The sequence below is a fragment of the Thermobia domestica genome, chromosome 9, assembly GCF_964235325.1.
Source record: "Thermobia domestica chromosome 9, izTheDome1.hap1.1, whole genome shotgun sequence".
Classification (NCBI taxonomy): domain Eukaryota; kingdom Metazoa; phylum Arthropoda; class Insecta; order Zygentoma; family Lepismatidae; genus Thermobia; species Thermobia domestica.
The window spans coordinates 223,576,220-223,594,084 of record NC_137462.1 but is presented as its reverse complement, the minus strand read 5'-3'; the positions used below and the strand labels follow the sequence as shown (position 1 = coordinate 223,594,084).

The 17,865-nt window shown below is 36.6% G+C and overlaps 1 protein-coding gene across 5 annotated transcripts in view; it reads right to left on the bottom strand.

The window, feature by feature from the left end:
- The window catches only part of LOC145660611 (pleckstrin homology-like domain family B member 1), an 865,216-nt gene that overhangs the window by 404,824 nt on the left and 442,527 nt on the right, over window positions 1-17,865 (bottom strand). For all 5 annotated transcript variants that reach the window (XM_081725879.1, XM_081725875.1, XM_081725878.1 and 2 more), the window contains exon 8: window positions 12,782-12,901. In XM_081725879.1, the coding sequence (XP_081582005.1) occupies window positions 12,782-12,901 (120 nt within the window). The remainder of the gene's footprint in view (window positions 1-12,781; window positions 12,902-17,865) is intronic.

Genomic DNA, 17,865 nt, shown 5'->3' with positions numbered 1-17,865 from the left:
AAGTTACATAGGCCTCCTTATTTGTTGAAGTAGCACCAGGGGTTCTGAAAAAAGGATAGCAGAATAAATGGGGAAATCTTGCCTTTCGTCTGTACTGACGGTATTGACAAATGTTCCTATCGAAGTAATTACGGGTTCAGTCGAAACTAAGCAGTCGTTGCCGGAAGATTGCAGTCGTGTTGTGTGTTGTGCTCAGTTAACCAAACTTGGTTAAAAGTTATAATTTTAACCACTTGGTTTAACAGCTCTTTTGTGGGCCTCAGCCTTTCTGGTGTTGCCACGAGACGAGACAGAACCATTCGATACGAGACGAGACGGGCACATCTTTTCTAGACGAGACGACACAGCCAGAAGTCTCGTCTTGTCTCGTTTCGTCTCGTGGCAACACTAGACTCTCTAGATATATCAGTGCAAGGTATGACAACGTTCCTCACGGAGCATATGTTAGCTCTCAGCCTCTTTCTTTCACTGATGTTTGTTTACATAGTATATGAATATATAGAGAGTAACAAAAGGATGAGATATGCAGATTCTCCTGAAACCACATTAAAATTGTAGCAGTATTTGGAGCTTGTTATAAATGGATTTACCGGGGAACTAAAATAATTCTGGGAACTGATCATACAGCATTGATATAAAAAACATGGAAACAAGTAAATACAAAGAACTGAAATCGTGAATTGTTTTCAAAATACAGAAATCTCGAAGGAATATATGTTTAGGTGGCTTTAATTGTAAAGGAATTTTGAATAAATTTGCATCCCCTGAATTCTTATACATCAAAAATAGAACTCTTTCTGTTAGCGTACGAATGAAATGCTTTAGGAAATTAGGTTAAGATAATTAAAATGATACTGTCCTTTACAAAATTTAAGGGGAATACCATGATCAAAAAAGCATGAGTCAAACTATAAAGGTCAGTGGTAGCTTTTGTCATTTCTTACGACCACTATACGCACCTTATTGCGAAAAATTTATTCGTATTATAAAACCGATATCATTCAATAAATGTCAAATTTAACAGATCTTGAGAGATGAAATGACAAAAATTGTCATTACCTCTGTCGCATAAGATATTCTAGCTTTGGGACCCATGTTATATGACTTTCACGATAAGTGACAAGGAGAATATAAATCCCAAGTTCAAAACGTAAGGAAATAAACCGGCTGTTCGCGCTTCAAATTATGAAAAATGTACCAAAATGGTTGAAATTATGATTTTGTATTTCTTTACGAGAAAGAAGAATAAAAATAAAAATTGGAGCAATTCTAATCATGTATGTATAAGTCCACTATCTTCTTCAAGTTACTAAACTAACTTCAAGTGTTTCATGTTTCAACCATTTTTGACACATAACTCGAAAACTCTTAGAGATATTAGAGGCAAGAATACGTGGTTGATAATGAGCTTTTTAATTATGTCACAATACTTTTGAACTTTACCTTATGAGAAATGGCATATTCCAAAATTAATTCAGTACCACCCTAACCTGAATTTTACCAAATGATTAGCGAAAGTGATAGGGTGTGCATCGTCCAGGGATTAATTCCCGGTGTGGCACGCAAACATTTCTGTGTTGACCAAATATCGAGAGAAAAGTTGGGAAACTAAAAGATAGCGGATATATATTGGTGTTATTATTTTACCTTACATTCTCTCAGTAGAGTAAGGACGAATGGGCCTCCCCGCAAAAATGTTAAACGGACCCCCTCTTTCCACATGCATGAGTCACGTAAAATTTACAGAGAACAGTTTTGACTTACTATGTTCTATCTAGTGAGTCACAACTTGCTCATATGCAAAAAAATGCACATTATTATTATTATTATTATTATTATATTGTGCTATAGTTTTCGTCTATTCTGCTATACCAAATTCGAGAGTCTACAACATCCGACATTTTTAATGAGTTGTGGTCGTCCCACTTTTTGTTGTTTGGTTCGATGCTGGTTTCACTGTTCTTTTCCCATCTTTGAAATACATAAGCACGGCAGATCGCGAAAACTCGACAAGTCGCGTTGTTTCCGAAATGAAGCTCCCAGCCATTTAGTCACCCTGATATATCGTCGTCCTTCCCCATTCAAGGCACAAGCATCACACTGACTAATCGAGTGAGATTCTTGTCGTGTTTGGCGCGCGGTTGTGTTATGCCTTGTAGCTCTTATCTCAGCCCGATGATTTCGTTCAAAAAGTAGCGAGTGGTCATAATGTTTTCACTGGTCAGTAAAAGTTTTGTTGGCATTTAATTTACTAAATAATCGCTTAGGTGTTACCGTCTTCATAGGTAAAAATGAGATATAGTTGGAACATCACATAATTTTTAACATCTTAACATTATAAAGTTTAACTTCGAAACTGAAATGAGCCTCTTTCTGTTCTGGGTCTCTCAATGTTGCGGGCCCTGCAGGCCCTTTAGTTGCGCCACATTATTTTCTCTACTCAGAAGGATAGGGACAAATAGAAAAGTCAAAATTCGTTTTATCCATTTTCATGCATCATACACTTCAGAAAAAAAAAAAAATCATATAATACTGATATGTAAGAAAATATTAGTATTGTTTGTTTGTTTTCTGTATACAAAGAACCATTTAGGTTTTTTTTAATCTCATATTCTGGTAATAATCAAAAAAAAAGAAAAAAAAAGAAAAGAAAAGAGTTTCATGTGATAAACGGACGAAAGATAATTTGTCAACGCGATGCGAGTCGTTCTCTGCAACCTAATTCCCGTTTTTCGTACAAAAACTCTATTCCTACCTGCAAAAAGAAAAGATTTATGTTACTCATCAATGGTTGAGGTTTTGCCCTGCGGCTGAACAACAGGGCTTGTATAAATAGACTCTGAATGACTGCAGGTGCACGAAAAAAAAAAAACTGTTGGATTCCTCTCCCCGCCCACTTCAAGTGTGGATATCCTGGACACATTCAAACGATCTTTCAGCTCTTCCCAGTAGAGGTGCCAGCAGTGATTGCTAAATGAAAAAGTGAGCATCTGGTGGCGAAAAGGCGAAGTGCTCGGACAAGGGGGAGTTCACAGGAACCTTAAGTCAAGATACAATAACGATGAATATTCAACAACAGCAGTGGTACTGAGAAAGGTGACCGGAGATATACCTAGACAGGCTCTCACTAGGGTTAATGAGTGGGTCCATATCAAGGATTTAGATCTGGCTGATCCGGAGTTCTACAAAACAAGTGGTGTGGACATACTACTCGGTGCGGACGTGTTTCCATTACTCGTCCAAGGAGGCAAACGTATGGGCCCTCAAGGTGCACCCATTGCATTGGAAACGACACTGGGTTGGGTGTTATCGGGGAAAGTGAATTGCAGTGGTTCATCGGCAGTGTCCGCATTTCACGTGTGCTGTGATCTAGATGTTTCATTGAGGCGATTGTGGGAGATCGAAAAAGTACCGTTTGTGCGTCCCTTAACAGTAGAAGAAAGAGAATGTGAAGAACATTTTGAAGTGACGCATCGAAGAGTTAATGGTCGATATGAAGTTAGCCTACCGTTTAAGACCAATCACTCTGACCTTGGCTATTCTCGTGATATAGCAGTAAAACGACTCCATCAACAAGAGAGAAAGTTTGTACGGTGACCTGGCTATCAGGAACAAAATTGCAGGTTTATAGCAGAATATTTAGAACTTGGTCACATGGAACCTATTTCACCAAGTGAAGACAATGTGTCCCCAACAACAAGTTGCTACCTTCCTCACCATACCGTTTTAAAGGAGAGTAGCACAACTACTAAACTGCGTGTAGTGTTCGATGCTAGTGCAAAAACCACGAAAGGTGTGTCACTGAATGAAACTCTCATGGTCGGTCCAAGATTGCAAGAGGATCTCACGTCTATTGTGCTGCGTTTCCGAACTCACCCGGTCGCCCTATGTGCAGACGCAAAAATGATGTTCAGGCAAATTCGCGTGAAGCAAGAAGACGCAAACTTTCAACGCATTGAGTGGAGATCGGATCCGAAACAGCCTATTCAAGATTACAGGCTGCTCACAGTCACATATGGAATCGCATGTACACCATTCTTAGCAACAAAATGTCTCCAACAGCTAGCCGTCGACGAAGGACACAACTTCCCGTTAGCATCACCAGTTGTGCTTAACGATTTCTGAGTCATTTAAGAGAAACAAACGCGATAGACCCTTGGTACGATAATGATGCTATCAAGGCATTAGGAGTGCAGTGGTGTCCGTCTCAAGATGCATTCTGCTTCAAAATCACAGTACCAAAGACTCGTCATAGTGTTACGAAGAGACAGTTATTGTCTGACTTGGCCAAACTATTTGATCCATTGGGGTGGCTAGCTCCTACTACCATAAAGGCCAAACTCCTCATGCAGGAGATCTGGAAGCTAGGAATTGGCAGGGATGACCCTCTTTTAAGCAAGATCATCAAACAATTGCGATGAACTTCCACTGCTGCAGGAAGTGAGAATCCAAAGATGTGCCATTCCACACGATACAAGGGAAGTCCATCTCGTTGGGTTCTGTGACGCGTCAGAGGCTGCGTATGCTGTTGTAGTGTATGTGAAATGTGTGCGAAATGACGGAAGCGTTGCAGTGAACATGCTAAGTGCAAAAACAAAGGTGGCCCCTATCAAAAGACAAACTCTGCCACGTCTTGAACTATGTGCCGCAGTTCTCCTAGTGAAAGTAATAGACTTTGTGTCTCAATCCCTTAAACTCGGAATAGTCAGCACGAGTGCCTATTCTGATTCGACGGTAGCGCTTGCTTGGATTGCGTCATGCCCAAGTAGATGGAAGACATCTGTGGCAAATCGAGTAAGTGAAGTGCAACAACGAAGTAACATCAAGTGGTATCACGTGAACAGTGAGACCAATCCTGCAGACTGTGCGAGTCGTGGTGTTAGACCGTCCGAGCTGATCAATCATCGATTGTGGTGGACGGGCTCAGAGTGGTTAGCAGCAGAAATAGTGCCAGCTGTAGAGGTTAACGATGAAACCTCAGATGCAGTGATTGTTGAACAAAAGACGTCGGTTACTACAATGCACGCCAAGGCAGATATTAGCCTTCTCTCAAACTACTCTTCGGTAGCAAGATTAAATCGTGTGACAGCTTGGTGCAAACGATTCATAAATAATTCTAGGAGTAAACCTGATGCAAGGCTACATGGACCCTTGATGGCGAGTGAGTTAGAGGAAGCATTGTTTTGCTGGATTCGGTTGGTACAAGAAAAGGAATTTTCTCTAGAGCTGAAATCTCTTAAGGAAAACGGTGACGTACCAGCACAAAGTAAATTATTTTGTCTGCATCCATTGATAGACAATAAAGGTCTGCTTAAGGTAGGAGGAAGGCTGGAAAGGGCACAATTAGACTTTGACGAGAAGCATCCTATTCTACTGCCACGGAAACATACTTCAACCGAACTCATTGTGCGTGACGAACATGTAAAAAATTTGCATGCTGGTCCACAGCTACTTCTGTCAGTTCTTCGAGAGAAGTACTGGATACTAAGAGGAAGAGATGTGGTGCGCCAGATTGTGAGACAGTGTATAACGTGTCACAGATTCTCTCGAGTTAATATAACTCAGCTCATGAGGCAATTGCCCGCTGGGCGTGTAACTCCAAGTAGGCTGTTTAACCAGTGTGTGGTAGATTACACTGGTTCAGTGTTGTTGAAGGACACAAAGGGGAGGTCTGCCAAGACATATAAGGGATATATTGCATTGTTTGTGTGCTTCAGTACAAAGGCCGTGCATATTGAACTAGTGACCGAAGCATCTACTTCAGCCTTTCTCGTTGCGCTTAAACGTTATGTGGCGCGTAGAGGGAAGCCAAGTGACATATACAGTGACTGCGGAACAAACTTTGTAGGTGCAAACCGTGAGTTGAAGGATCTTTTGACAATAGTGACGCCGACAGGAGTTTCAAATTCAACAAGTGATTATTTGAGGTCACTTGGAATCCAGTGGCATTTCAACCCTCCAGCCTCACCCCATTTTGGGGGATTGTGGGAATCCAACATTAAGTCGATGAAGTATCATTTGAAACGCATTTTGAAGAATGCAGTGCTGACATACGAAGAGATGATAACTGTGCTAGTTCAGGTGGAAGGATGTCTTAATTCGCGACCACTAACTCCCATGTCAGCTGATACTAGTGATCTTAGGGCCCTCACACCCGGTCATTCTTTAACTGGCGACGCATTGTTAGCTCCACCATAAGCGGATTTCATAGGTACAAAAGTGAATCGTCTCACAAGATGGCAACTGACTCAACAACTAACGCAGCACTTTTGGAGACGGTGGTCTTCCGAGTATTTGTCGCAACTTCAACGAAGACCAAAATGGTGCAAAGAAACTGCCAACTTCAAATCAAATGACATGGTGATCCTTCGCGAGACCAACCAACCCCACAACTGTGGAAACTTGGCAGGATCGTTGAGACTCACCCAGGAAAAGATGGTCTCATGCGTACGGTGACAGTGAAAACATCTGACGGACTCTACAAGAGGCCGGCAGTGAAGTTGTCCCTATTGCCTTTCGACGAAAGGGGGTCGTCAACAGTTCAATCTGAAGACAAGTAATTGATCATTTAGTATGTTTATTCTAACATTTATTTGCGTAGTATTGTAACTTTAGTATTTTATTTCATCAATTGTCAATATTAAGATCTTCGATAGTGAGATTTGTGTTGAAATATGGATATTTCAAGGTGGGCGGCGTATGTTGAGTGTATTTTTTTCTTTCACAATATATTTAGTCTGAACAGCTATAACGTAGCAGAATACATGTCAGGCTATGGTCAGTGTCCTTGGCTCTCTTCGCTCTCGGAGGGTGGCCTTTTTCTCCTTTTTTTTGTTTGTAGAAAGTGAACATGAGCCGCCACGAAGGGCAGAGAGTGTGTTTTTTAGACAGTCGAAATGTGTGAGTGGATGTGTCTTGTGTCGAACTATTGTGGTGCAATACAAACATTCAGTGAGAACTTCACATACAGTACATACCTGTGTCCACTAATGTAAATTAAATATTTTGTTAATTAAATTAGCTATATTTTAACCAGGTTCCGATTCATTCCTCTAAACAAAGAACAAGTAGCGAGGCGCAGAGAAGGTTTAATAAATAATGAGAAATGCTTTCGTGCATGCACCCCGAACAATTATCTTCCACCTCATTGTCACCTCTCCTTTAGTCTCGGTGCATAAACGTAGGACGCTGAACTAAACAAAAATGTTCTGTTTTTAAATTAGACCCCAAAAACTATTTTATGCTGAATTTCGTTGCAATTTCACCTTTTACTAGGAAGAGAAACTGGAATATTTAAAATGCAATAATAATGCTGATATTTCATTATGTTAATATGACTTAAACGCATTTTAAATTAATAGTATCCGACGACTGAAATAAAGTAGAATTCTTATAACAGCATTTCTCATTAGACGTTAAATAGCTTATATTTATGTATATTTACGTCATTTCGCACTTAATAACGATCTCACTTACGCCGATGAAAACAAATAAGAAATTTTGAGTTTGATTCTCGTTAATTTGCTTTTCTCAGGTAGACTAATTTTAAACAAAATTCCGGAATTGCATCCATGTTTAACGTAAAAGCTTACCTTTATTTGTTTAAACGTTGGCCGCCATGTGCATAATTGTGATGCACAAATAGAGGGGTACAAAATACCCCGAAAAATGGCTTGGCGGCTAACGTGTTAATTGTATTCACTTTTCCCCCGGAGCTCTGAGAGTGGCCCCCAGAGGAGACCAAAATAATACGTCTATAATATAATAATAAATAGAATAATAGCAGCAGTGTCCCCCGAAATACTAGGTGTGTCCCTCCGGAACATTGTTTCTGAAAGAAACACTGGAAGTGTCTTTATATTGCACAACTTAATACAATTCATAACCCTGTATGAATCCAAAATATAATTTCCAAGCCTAAGATCATCCGTTTTTAACGTTATTATAAATTCTTTAACATTCTTTATCTACCATGAAATTATCTTAGATACGATCATGTAGGATTGTAATAACAATATCATAACATGGATTTGCATATTTTGTAAAGGTTTGAAAATAGCTTTAGTAAACGAAAAGTCCATCCTTCACTCTGGTCCTTCTGCATGAACTAGCAAGACAGAAAAACGCTCAGGGATAAAATAGTCGAATGGTAATGTGTGGAAAATGATAAAAGAATAGGATTTTATACTATACGCCCCTTCCTGACACTCATTTGGTACACGCAACGAACTCATGTTAAAACAAATAAACACAAACACAAAGAATGGTCATCGCTCGGTAAGATTTTGATTAGTCAGTGAAATGACAAGTGCTAGAAACCTAAAGACTAAAAACCAATGAAAAAATAAACGGAAAGCCACAGTTGAAATTTTTAAAGTCCTATAGAACACATTATTATTGTCACCGGAAATAAACACGTGAAAGGTAATCAAATGTTCAATCCAGACATTTCGTATGTAGAAACATTGCTGACTGCATTGTTGTGTAGATATAATAAACAAATAAATAGAACGTAGAATACACAACTATTGTAAATGACTTTCACGATTTCAACGTTTAACAATTCGTGTTTACTTATTCACAATAAACCCAGTTTATCTAAATGAAGGAAAAACTTGAGAAGTTTTACACAAACTAAATACAACTTTCTTACAAGGCTGTCTATAATCTTTATTATAAATTAACTAGAAATGAAAAGTTTTACTGATGTTTAGTTTCACATTTCGCCGCTTGGCCGACAGTAAATCAAGGTGGCGGGAAACGAAGAGAGGGGAGCATCTTATGTCCTCGAATTTCATGTAAAACTGCTTGGTTCGTGTTCAACGAAGTTTCAAAATGAAGTTCAGGTAAGCCCCACCAAGTGAACACTCAGTTCGGAAGTGGTACAGAGAATTTCAATAAAGTGGGTGTATCTGCAAGAAGAAATCGACACACCAACCGATAGAACGAAATAGATGACGGCATTTGCGCTACTTTTGCCAGAAGCTCACAAAATTCAACTGTTTGTGGAAGGAAAGAATTGAACCTGAAGCAGATAACGGTGTGGAAGATTCTGCGATAACGTGTGAAATTTCACTCATACCGATTGAAAATGTTATTGAATTCCCCTACAGAAAAATCAGTTCGCGCTCATTCCAATATAAAATGGAAAGAAAACATGTCTATGGGATTTTTTTCTTTTTGATATGGTAAAAAGTAAGACAACTGAAGCGTTCACAACATAAAGGAATCAAGTCACACAACCTACGTTGTGAGGAAAACAGACAAAATTTATTTAATTATACGAAAAATTTACATTATTTTTTCACTTTAGAAGAGTTATTTACAATTTCTGGACATAAATCTTTAAGTTCTGAGAGAAGATTCAATTAGAGAACTTACAGACGAAATATGCCCACAATCCCGAAAGTGGACTTGACTCCCTTCTCTACTGAATGCACCAATTTTCTGTGTAAAACGCTTGTTTCCGGTACCAATCAAAACTGGATAATAGGAAATTCTTTTGTAATGAATGACTTCGCCAGTACTAAATGATATATATTTGCCTCTCTAAAGACATTCACTTATTCTTAATTTGTGTAATGCTAAGCAACTGGAAAACACATTGGCATGGGATACAACCTAGAATCTGCCAGAGGAAGTCATGCGGCAGATAAATTAACGACTTAATGATGAAACGGCTTGTTGTGGTAGACAGAGAATTACAGCAAATAAACAATGTCGACTCTTTGAAGAAGTGGGAGAACCACCACATTGAAATTCATGCTGAGACAAATCACTTGTATACATATGGTAACACATGATCACATATATCATGATCGCAACAACTTGAGGACCGAGACGATAAAATCATTGGAAATTATTGAAATAAAAAATGGAATGAAATTACTTTAATTTAACGTCCGACAGTTATGCTCTTAAGATTAAAGGAGAAGGAAAATTATTGAAAGTATAAGAAGAAAATAAATTTTGTCGTCTCCAATTGGAGATCGAACCCCCACCTCTCACAGGATACAATATTGTGTTCACATTTATCTGCAAACAGTTTGCTTAGGGCAAATAACTTCTAGCTGCTCCCTCCGTTGACCGATATAACGACTCGTAATAGTGCTTTTTAAACTTCAGTTTCATACTCAATCGATTATACGTAAAGCAACGTCATACTATTATATATAATATGCATTTTTTATTTACTAAATGTTATTAAAATGATTCCAGACGTAGCAAATATGCCATTTTTGCTATGAAAGATTAACAATAAAGGAGAAAAAATGTGCCAAGGCATGTGTATTAAAGGTATCCCGGCACTCGCCTGGAGGAACAGCAAAATCACAAGTCAAAATGCTTGGTACCGAAATTCGAACATTAGGAATCCCAATTACGAACTGCTAATGCAAACCATAACCTACGATCGCTATGTAAATGTCATCACATATTTTACCTGCAATTATATTTGTAAATTGGTTATTTTCAATGAAGCGAACGGAGATTTTTTGTACTTGGGTTCGGAAGTATTCCTTTCATATTTTTAATCGGCAACTAACAATCGGTTCACTTTCTACATATTACTTGCAAAGACAATTCGGAGTAAATGTTTAAATTTAGTAATGTTTCATTAAGGTGTGGTCATACGTTACTTAACGCGACAAATATCCAAAAGTTTTCCTCTCCGATTATGACAAGGGCTAAAAGTGAAGTTTCCTCTTTAGTAAGATTCTTGATAATTTTAACATTTTAAAAGAAATAATCATGAAACCTTTCCAAATATTCAAATAAACTAGAATGAGGCGGATAGTGCTAAGAAACATTTTTGGAACAAAGGCTTCAACGAACTGAAGAAAACAAGCTCTAAACATAAATTAAATTAAATTAAATTAAATAAAATTAAATAAAATAAAATAAAATAAAATAAAATAAAATAAAATAAAATAAAATAAAATAAAATAAAATAAAATAAAATAAAATAAAATAAAATAAAATAATAAAATAAAATAAAATAAAATAAAATAAAATAAATAAAATAAAATAAAATAAAATAAAATAAAATAAAATAAAATAAAATAAAATAAAATAAAATAAAATAAATGAATAAAAAATAAAAAAAAACAGCTTTACTGCAGACTAGGAGACGAACTGATGATCATCGAGAAGGTGAAATAACAAGTAGCTGCACGCTAACGAACTATTCTACGAAACTGACTTTTAGATTTTGATCCTTGGCAAACATATATATCCAAATCACTACTAGAAAATTCCTGATTGCTTCGCATGTTTCGTGGTTATTTCTATTTAGTCGTTTCTGTACGTGTTTAATACCTATGTATATTAGAACTTGCCATATGTATAGCAACCAACACTGTGAGAGATTTACGGTGTGTTTTTAATAAACTCAAAAATTCCCTTTCTGTAAATTTCGCTGCGATTTGTGACATTTACGAAAAAGGAACACAAATTCGAGGATGCAAGCTTCGAAGGTTTCTTCTCTTAATTATAACTTACCCTTTTTTTTTCTTGAATTATCTCTTTCGAAAATATGTTTTCTTTTTTCCACATTTTCTGATTTTTAGTTTTATTTCTTCTATAAGACATGACATTTTATTTCATAAGACAGAGAATAATTTCTGCTATTTCTAAAGAAATGCGACAGATATTTTACATGATGGAACATATTCTTCTTGTTTGAGGTAAAGGTAGTCCTTTTTGGAAATATTTTTATCAGAAAACATCTCTCTTTCCCCTTTCATTTTGCAGTCTATAGATCAAGGCTGTAACAATCAATCTCTTCAAATGACTCATAAGGTCTGGAAAATTCTTATGTATTACATACAGTGCACTCGTTATGTTCACTACTAGCCATTAAACCTATACCCCTAATAACTTTAAATAGTGTCATTTGGAAAAAAAAAGAAAGAAAAAAGAAAGAAAAGGAAGGAAGTATCGACTACGAAAAACTGAGTTACTTACAACACTGACTATAACACGTTACCAAGCATTATAAATTAATTTCTAATTGCATTCAAAGATATATGAATTTATCTTACAATTTTAGTCTGAGTTCACGTTCTTCAAATTTTAATTGTGCCATGACTTAAGTATTTATCTTCATTAGCAGCCACAACCTTGTAATATGTTGTAGCTTCTGAGGACTATCAAAATCTGTTTTCATATTATTCGAAACTCATTTCACAGTTGGGGAGTAATCCTGGTGAGTTGCTTCTATCTATTTCAGTACAATCCAAGAAACTGCAGTTAAGTTATTAGTTCTGTTGATGGAAGCAAACCACTTTGGAAGGTTCAGAGGACAACTAATGCAAATGAAAACTAGCTGCTTTGATGTTTAAGGCTCACTTTCACAACTGAAGCTATGTTATAAGTGAACGCTGAGTTTAATGTGGGATCAGAATGACACGTGGTCCCGATTGGAATTGAACTCATAATTTCCCATTGCAAAACTACGAGTAAGTCCATACAGAGACGAATTAAGAAGTGAGGACAATAATCTCCTATGACTTTCTCATTGCAATCGAGAATAAACCTCAATATTCAACGCATATTTTCATCTGGTGGAAGCCCAATTAATTCAATGGGATCAAGGACAAATCCAGATTTTAAAAAGTAATACAGGTAAATAAAAAAATAACTGAAAATTAGTATCCAAAAAGCAAAAAAGTCTAAAACGAAATGTAGAAGTACAATCTATAAAATACGCATATTTGTTCCCGAATTTTTATTATTATTTTCAAACAACGGTTTGAGGACTAACGAGTTATATGCTGCCTACCTCTCTCAAGGCTTCTTCTTCCTGTTGTTCGATTTCAGTGACTTTCCTTTTCAGTCCTGACACTGACAGCAATAATTTAGTTCGCTCTTTTCGAAGTACATCACCATCATCCTTCATATTCTGCAATTAAAATATGCATATGATTCAATACTCCCAGTAATAATCTTGATTTCACAACTATCTTTCTAACCACTATTTTTTTCGGAACCTTAAAATAATACAATAAAACAGACATATATTTTTTTTTAAAAAAGAAAAGAAAAAGTTTGCTGCTTTGGTTTCAATGTCCTTTAGTGCATAATATCTAGCAGTAACAGCAATGGTATTGAATCCCTTCCGACCCACGTCGAGAATGTAATATAATTTAATACAGAATTGAATTGAACACAACAATTCAACACAGATTCTACAAAAACAGAGGAGGACTTAGAACAAAAATTCGGTAAGACAAAAGAGTATATAGAAAAGATGGACTCCGCTCGTGTTAAGGTTGAAATGTTTTTAATTGCTTGTGCAGTGTCAAACAAAGGTAGTAAAGTGTCAGTGGTGTCTTCGCCTACCTCAAGAAGGAAGTTAAAGCTGCCAAGAATTGAAATAATACGATACGGGGGTGAGGTTAAAATCTGTCTGAGATTCTGGAGCCAGTTTAAAAGAATTCATGAGCATAAGGAGATGGAAGAAAACGATTAATTTGAGTACTTGATCCAAGCTACAGTAGAAGGATCAAGTGAAATAGTGGATAGTTTCCCCACTACAGCAGAGAATTGTTCTAACGTTATCAAAAGGTTGAAAAATGGGTTTGGTAAGGAATAGTTACCAATAGAATTTTATGTGAGAGAACTGCTTAGATTGATTATTAAAACTGCTACAAGTACAAAGTGCACGGTTGAAACGTCACAGTTAAACTTGAATCATACTTATGAGCACTAGAATCCGAAGGAACGACTACCAATAAGTTTGCTGCAATGTTATTTCCATTGGTTGAATCTTGCATACCAGAGGACATTTTAAGAGTGCGTTTGAGTGTCACAATAAGTAGCAAGACAGGTGACCAGTTAAACCAGTTGTTCGCGTTTCTGAGAGCGGAAGCTGACGTTGAGGAAAGAATCTCATACGCAAAAACGGGATTCAAACTAATGGAAAGTTCTAATAAGAGGGAGAAAAAGAAGAGAAGCACATTATGACCACGAGTGAATTGTTCGTGCGTGAACGAAACAAAAATTCTGTTAGTTCTATTTTTTAAGGTAAGCTGCATGAAAGTAAGGAATGCTTTCATGCTTCAGAGCTTCTTTTAAATAAGAAACAAGAACTGGTGAAAAAGGAAACTGCGTGTTTTGTTTGTTTACAAGCTGACCATTTTTCAGGGGTGTGTAAAGCGAAAGTGCAGTGCGTTATTTATAAACAAGACTATTAGGTGGTTATGTATACAGAGTTACTGATCAAACAGAAGGATACTAACGAACCGGAAAGGGAGGAAGAGAAACCCAAAACTACCCTAAGTAATCAGTGGTACATACAAGATATTGTGTTACAAACTTTTGCCTGTAGTGCTAGACAGGGACGTAGTGTCCATTAAGGCTATAAGGTTTAGCCTATCCATTTATTTATACATAAGCCTCAAATGTTGCTTTTGGATATTGATACAATTAATTTTATTAAAATGGATTTATTTTATAATACGCTGTTTGAACATTAAGCGAGTTGAAGTGAAGCTTATGCAAGAACGCATTGAAGGCTATCGGCGGCTAGCCTTCCGCTTCTCTCATGGAATTAGGAGAATAGGGCGGTGACAATCACTTTCCCGCCACCCACAGCAGACGAAAACTTCTTGGGCTATACACAAATTCAACATGATGCAACGAAAGTGGACGAATGTTGACGAAAGGCTAGCCTTTCGGGTGGTTGGCGAAACAAAAGCGACAGGATGCGGTCTTGGAAGAAAGTATAGAACAGACACTATGAAAAATTTAGAAGCTCACATTCAGTAACGAGTTTTGACCAAGAAAGAAAAAAAAAAAAAAAAAAAAGACAGAGAGAATAAAAATGTTATGTTATTATGAATAGTATTAATACACCAGGGACCTTATTGCGTACAGTGTATGTGTGATATGCGAGTATCGCATATGTAAGGAAACCGTATATGTAAGGGAAATATGAAGCAGCACCACTCTTATACTTTTTCTTGCATTGTATGAGAAATATATTGCATGAATTAGCATTTTTCTATCAAGCATTACAGCGTAGTCAGAACACTAAGACGTGATCGTTTAAATAAGGGCGGGATTTTTTTTTTTTTTTTTTTTTAAGGGTAACTTGAATTCATTTTACACTCATATATACATACAACTAAAATTGCAAGTTTCAGGGGATTGGGCCCTCCTAGCCACCCTCTAGCTACGAATCTAATTTCAGCCTACCCATTTCAAAACTTCACGCTACGTTACTGGTGCTAGAAGCTAATTGTAAAAGGCGTATTATAACGGTGCTCATTGATTCAGGTTCTCAGCGGTTCTATGTTTTATCTACCTACGTAGTACTGCTAAGAAGATGCGTGGACAGCAGTAAAAATTGAACAAGTAATACATGCTTTATTCGGAGATGGTTCTTCAAAGAAAATAGAACATGAATGTTACAATATTCTGTTGAAAATTAAGGAAGGTAATGGTGCAGTGGAAATACAGGTTTTGAATCAAACTGTTATTTGTAGTCTCATACCAAAAGTAAAACCAAGTCCATGGCTTGAAGGGTTGAAGTGTGTCAGATATTGGTGCCGGTTCAGCAAAAAATGAAATATTGTTAGGTGCTAACGTTTCGGGTAAACTTTATGCTGAAACTCTGCGTTACTTACACTATGGACTAACTGCTATTCAGATCGTACTGGGCTGGGCAGTAATGGGGAAATTGGTCGAGCATATTAATGAAGATCTACGGAATCTAGAAGCCATAGGAATTTCCGATCCATGTGAAACTCTGAGAAAAAGTGGAATAGATGCAGCGGTTTTAGATCATTTTCAGAAAACTATCACATTATAGAACTGAACACTTTCGTAGGCCGTTCGAAAATCAATAAATAATTGATGTATCGTGGTACTGTATTCCCATTTCTTTTTGTGTACTTGTCGAATGGTAAATATCTGATCGGTACCTGAATCAGCACTGAATCATTTTGCCTAAATCAGCACTGAATCTCCAATAATTTCATCATGAGGCCATTCTTGCTAACAGTATTTGAGAGAATTTTATAGGATGTTAGAAAAAAAAGTGCTTCGACAATTATTACTGAGAGGATTCTATAGGATGTTGAGGCAAAAGAGATGCATCGATAATTATTACGATAAGTTTTGTTGCCTTTCTTGTGAATTGGAGCAAGGATTGATTGTTTCCAGTTTTGTGGCAATTTCTTCTTGTTCCAAATAAGGAGAATGAGTTTGTGTATTGTTCCACAATTTTTCCCGTCCAGCTAAAATTAATTCAGCCGGAATTTCGTATATACAGGAGATTTGTGTTTCTTTAATTTCTTTATAGCAAAATCTATTTCTTCTCGGGTCCTGTGTGCATTTTCGTTTCTCGACTTTCTCTAATACATAAGTGGGATGTGGGTAGTTTTTCTTACATTCGTTGATACCCTTATACATGTACCGAATATCTTTGTTTTTACTGTTATCTTTAAGTTGAATAATTTTAGCTTTCCAACAATCGCGTTTCTTTTTTTCTAGAATTTTGGATGCTTCCACCTCATGTCAACGAAATTTTGTATACTTATATCGTTCGGACTTTGTACATAATGAAGTTTACCTGTTTTCTTTTCTCTGCCGTTTTAGTGTATTCCTGGTCGAACCATGGTTTGTTTCTAAGTATTTCCGCGTCCCCAGTTTATCTTTTGCTCTAATTTTAATGCTAACGTTATCAATAATTTCAACATCTTTATAAATTGCAGCGTCGCATAACTCAATGTCGATTATGTTGTATTTTCTGGGGCTGCACCAGTGGAGAAAAATTAAATCTCATCAAATAGAGGTTTGTGATGGACAATGCATATTGTATAACACTTATTAATCACTTGATATTTCACCTAACAATACATTATAACGTAGTTACCATAATACGTTCAATACTTGATTGCTGACAAACATTTTACGGATTTCTCACAGGAATTAATGATAAACAGTTACGGCCCTGCGTTAGATTTAATATAATGTCAAAATGCAATTGAGTGGTTCTAACTCTTTAAGATTTAAAGTTTGAACTCTAACAATGACTTCCGCGAGAATTTTCTAACTGAGTAAGTGTAATAATATAGCTGCTGAACTTTGATCATAATAATGGCTCCCAACTTCGTTAACGCAATGAATGTAAATATTGCAGATGCCTCAAAACCTATTTAAGTTGAATGAGGAAAGAGTATTACCGTAAACTGGGATTGCTTGGAAAGTTCTTTTTCTTTTTCATACTACCCCTTGTTATTTACTGCAATTAATTTTTCTTCTTGTGGTGTTTCTAGAGCATAGTCCATGCTAACTTTTCCTGCGGTCGTAACAAAATTTTCTGAAACTTAAGCCTCCCAGAAACCAAAATGTGATGTTTCCAAGAAGTCCCAAAAGCGAGGCTACTTGGAAAATATATAGTGGTAAGAGCTGTGTGAACGGTGGAACTATTTGGAAAGAACCACTTGCAAGATCACACTTTCCTGAGAAGATTGATAAACAACATGCCTATGTTTCTTTCATAGTAATGTATTCCTAGGATGTTTTAAATAAAAAAGATTTTCTTTTTTGCACAACCTTTCAATTAAACACAATAAATTGTTGAACCAATCTAAACTAACTACAGTGGTAAGCTTGTCTTACTGGAAGGCCTACAGAACCAATAAAAAATTGTTTTTGCAATACATATGTTTTTATAAACGGTAGTTTTTCAAACATTGCAAGAGAAATTTTGGCAAATGCCAATACACGCATTAGCTCTTGATACTTCTTTAAGATCTAAAACATGCCCTACATAATTTTATGAAATTTATGTATGTATCGGATCAATAAAGGCCTTACATTGGTTTACAAAGTTACCTGATACCACTTTTACAAGTG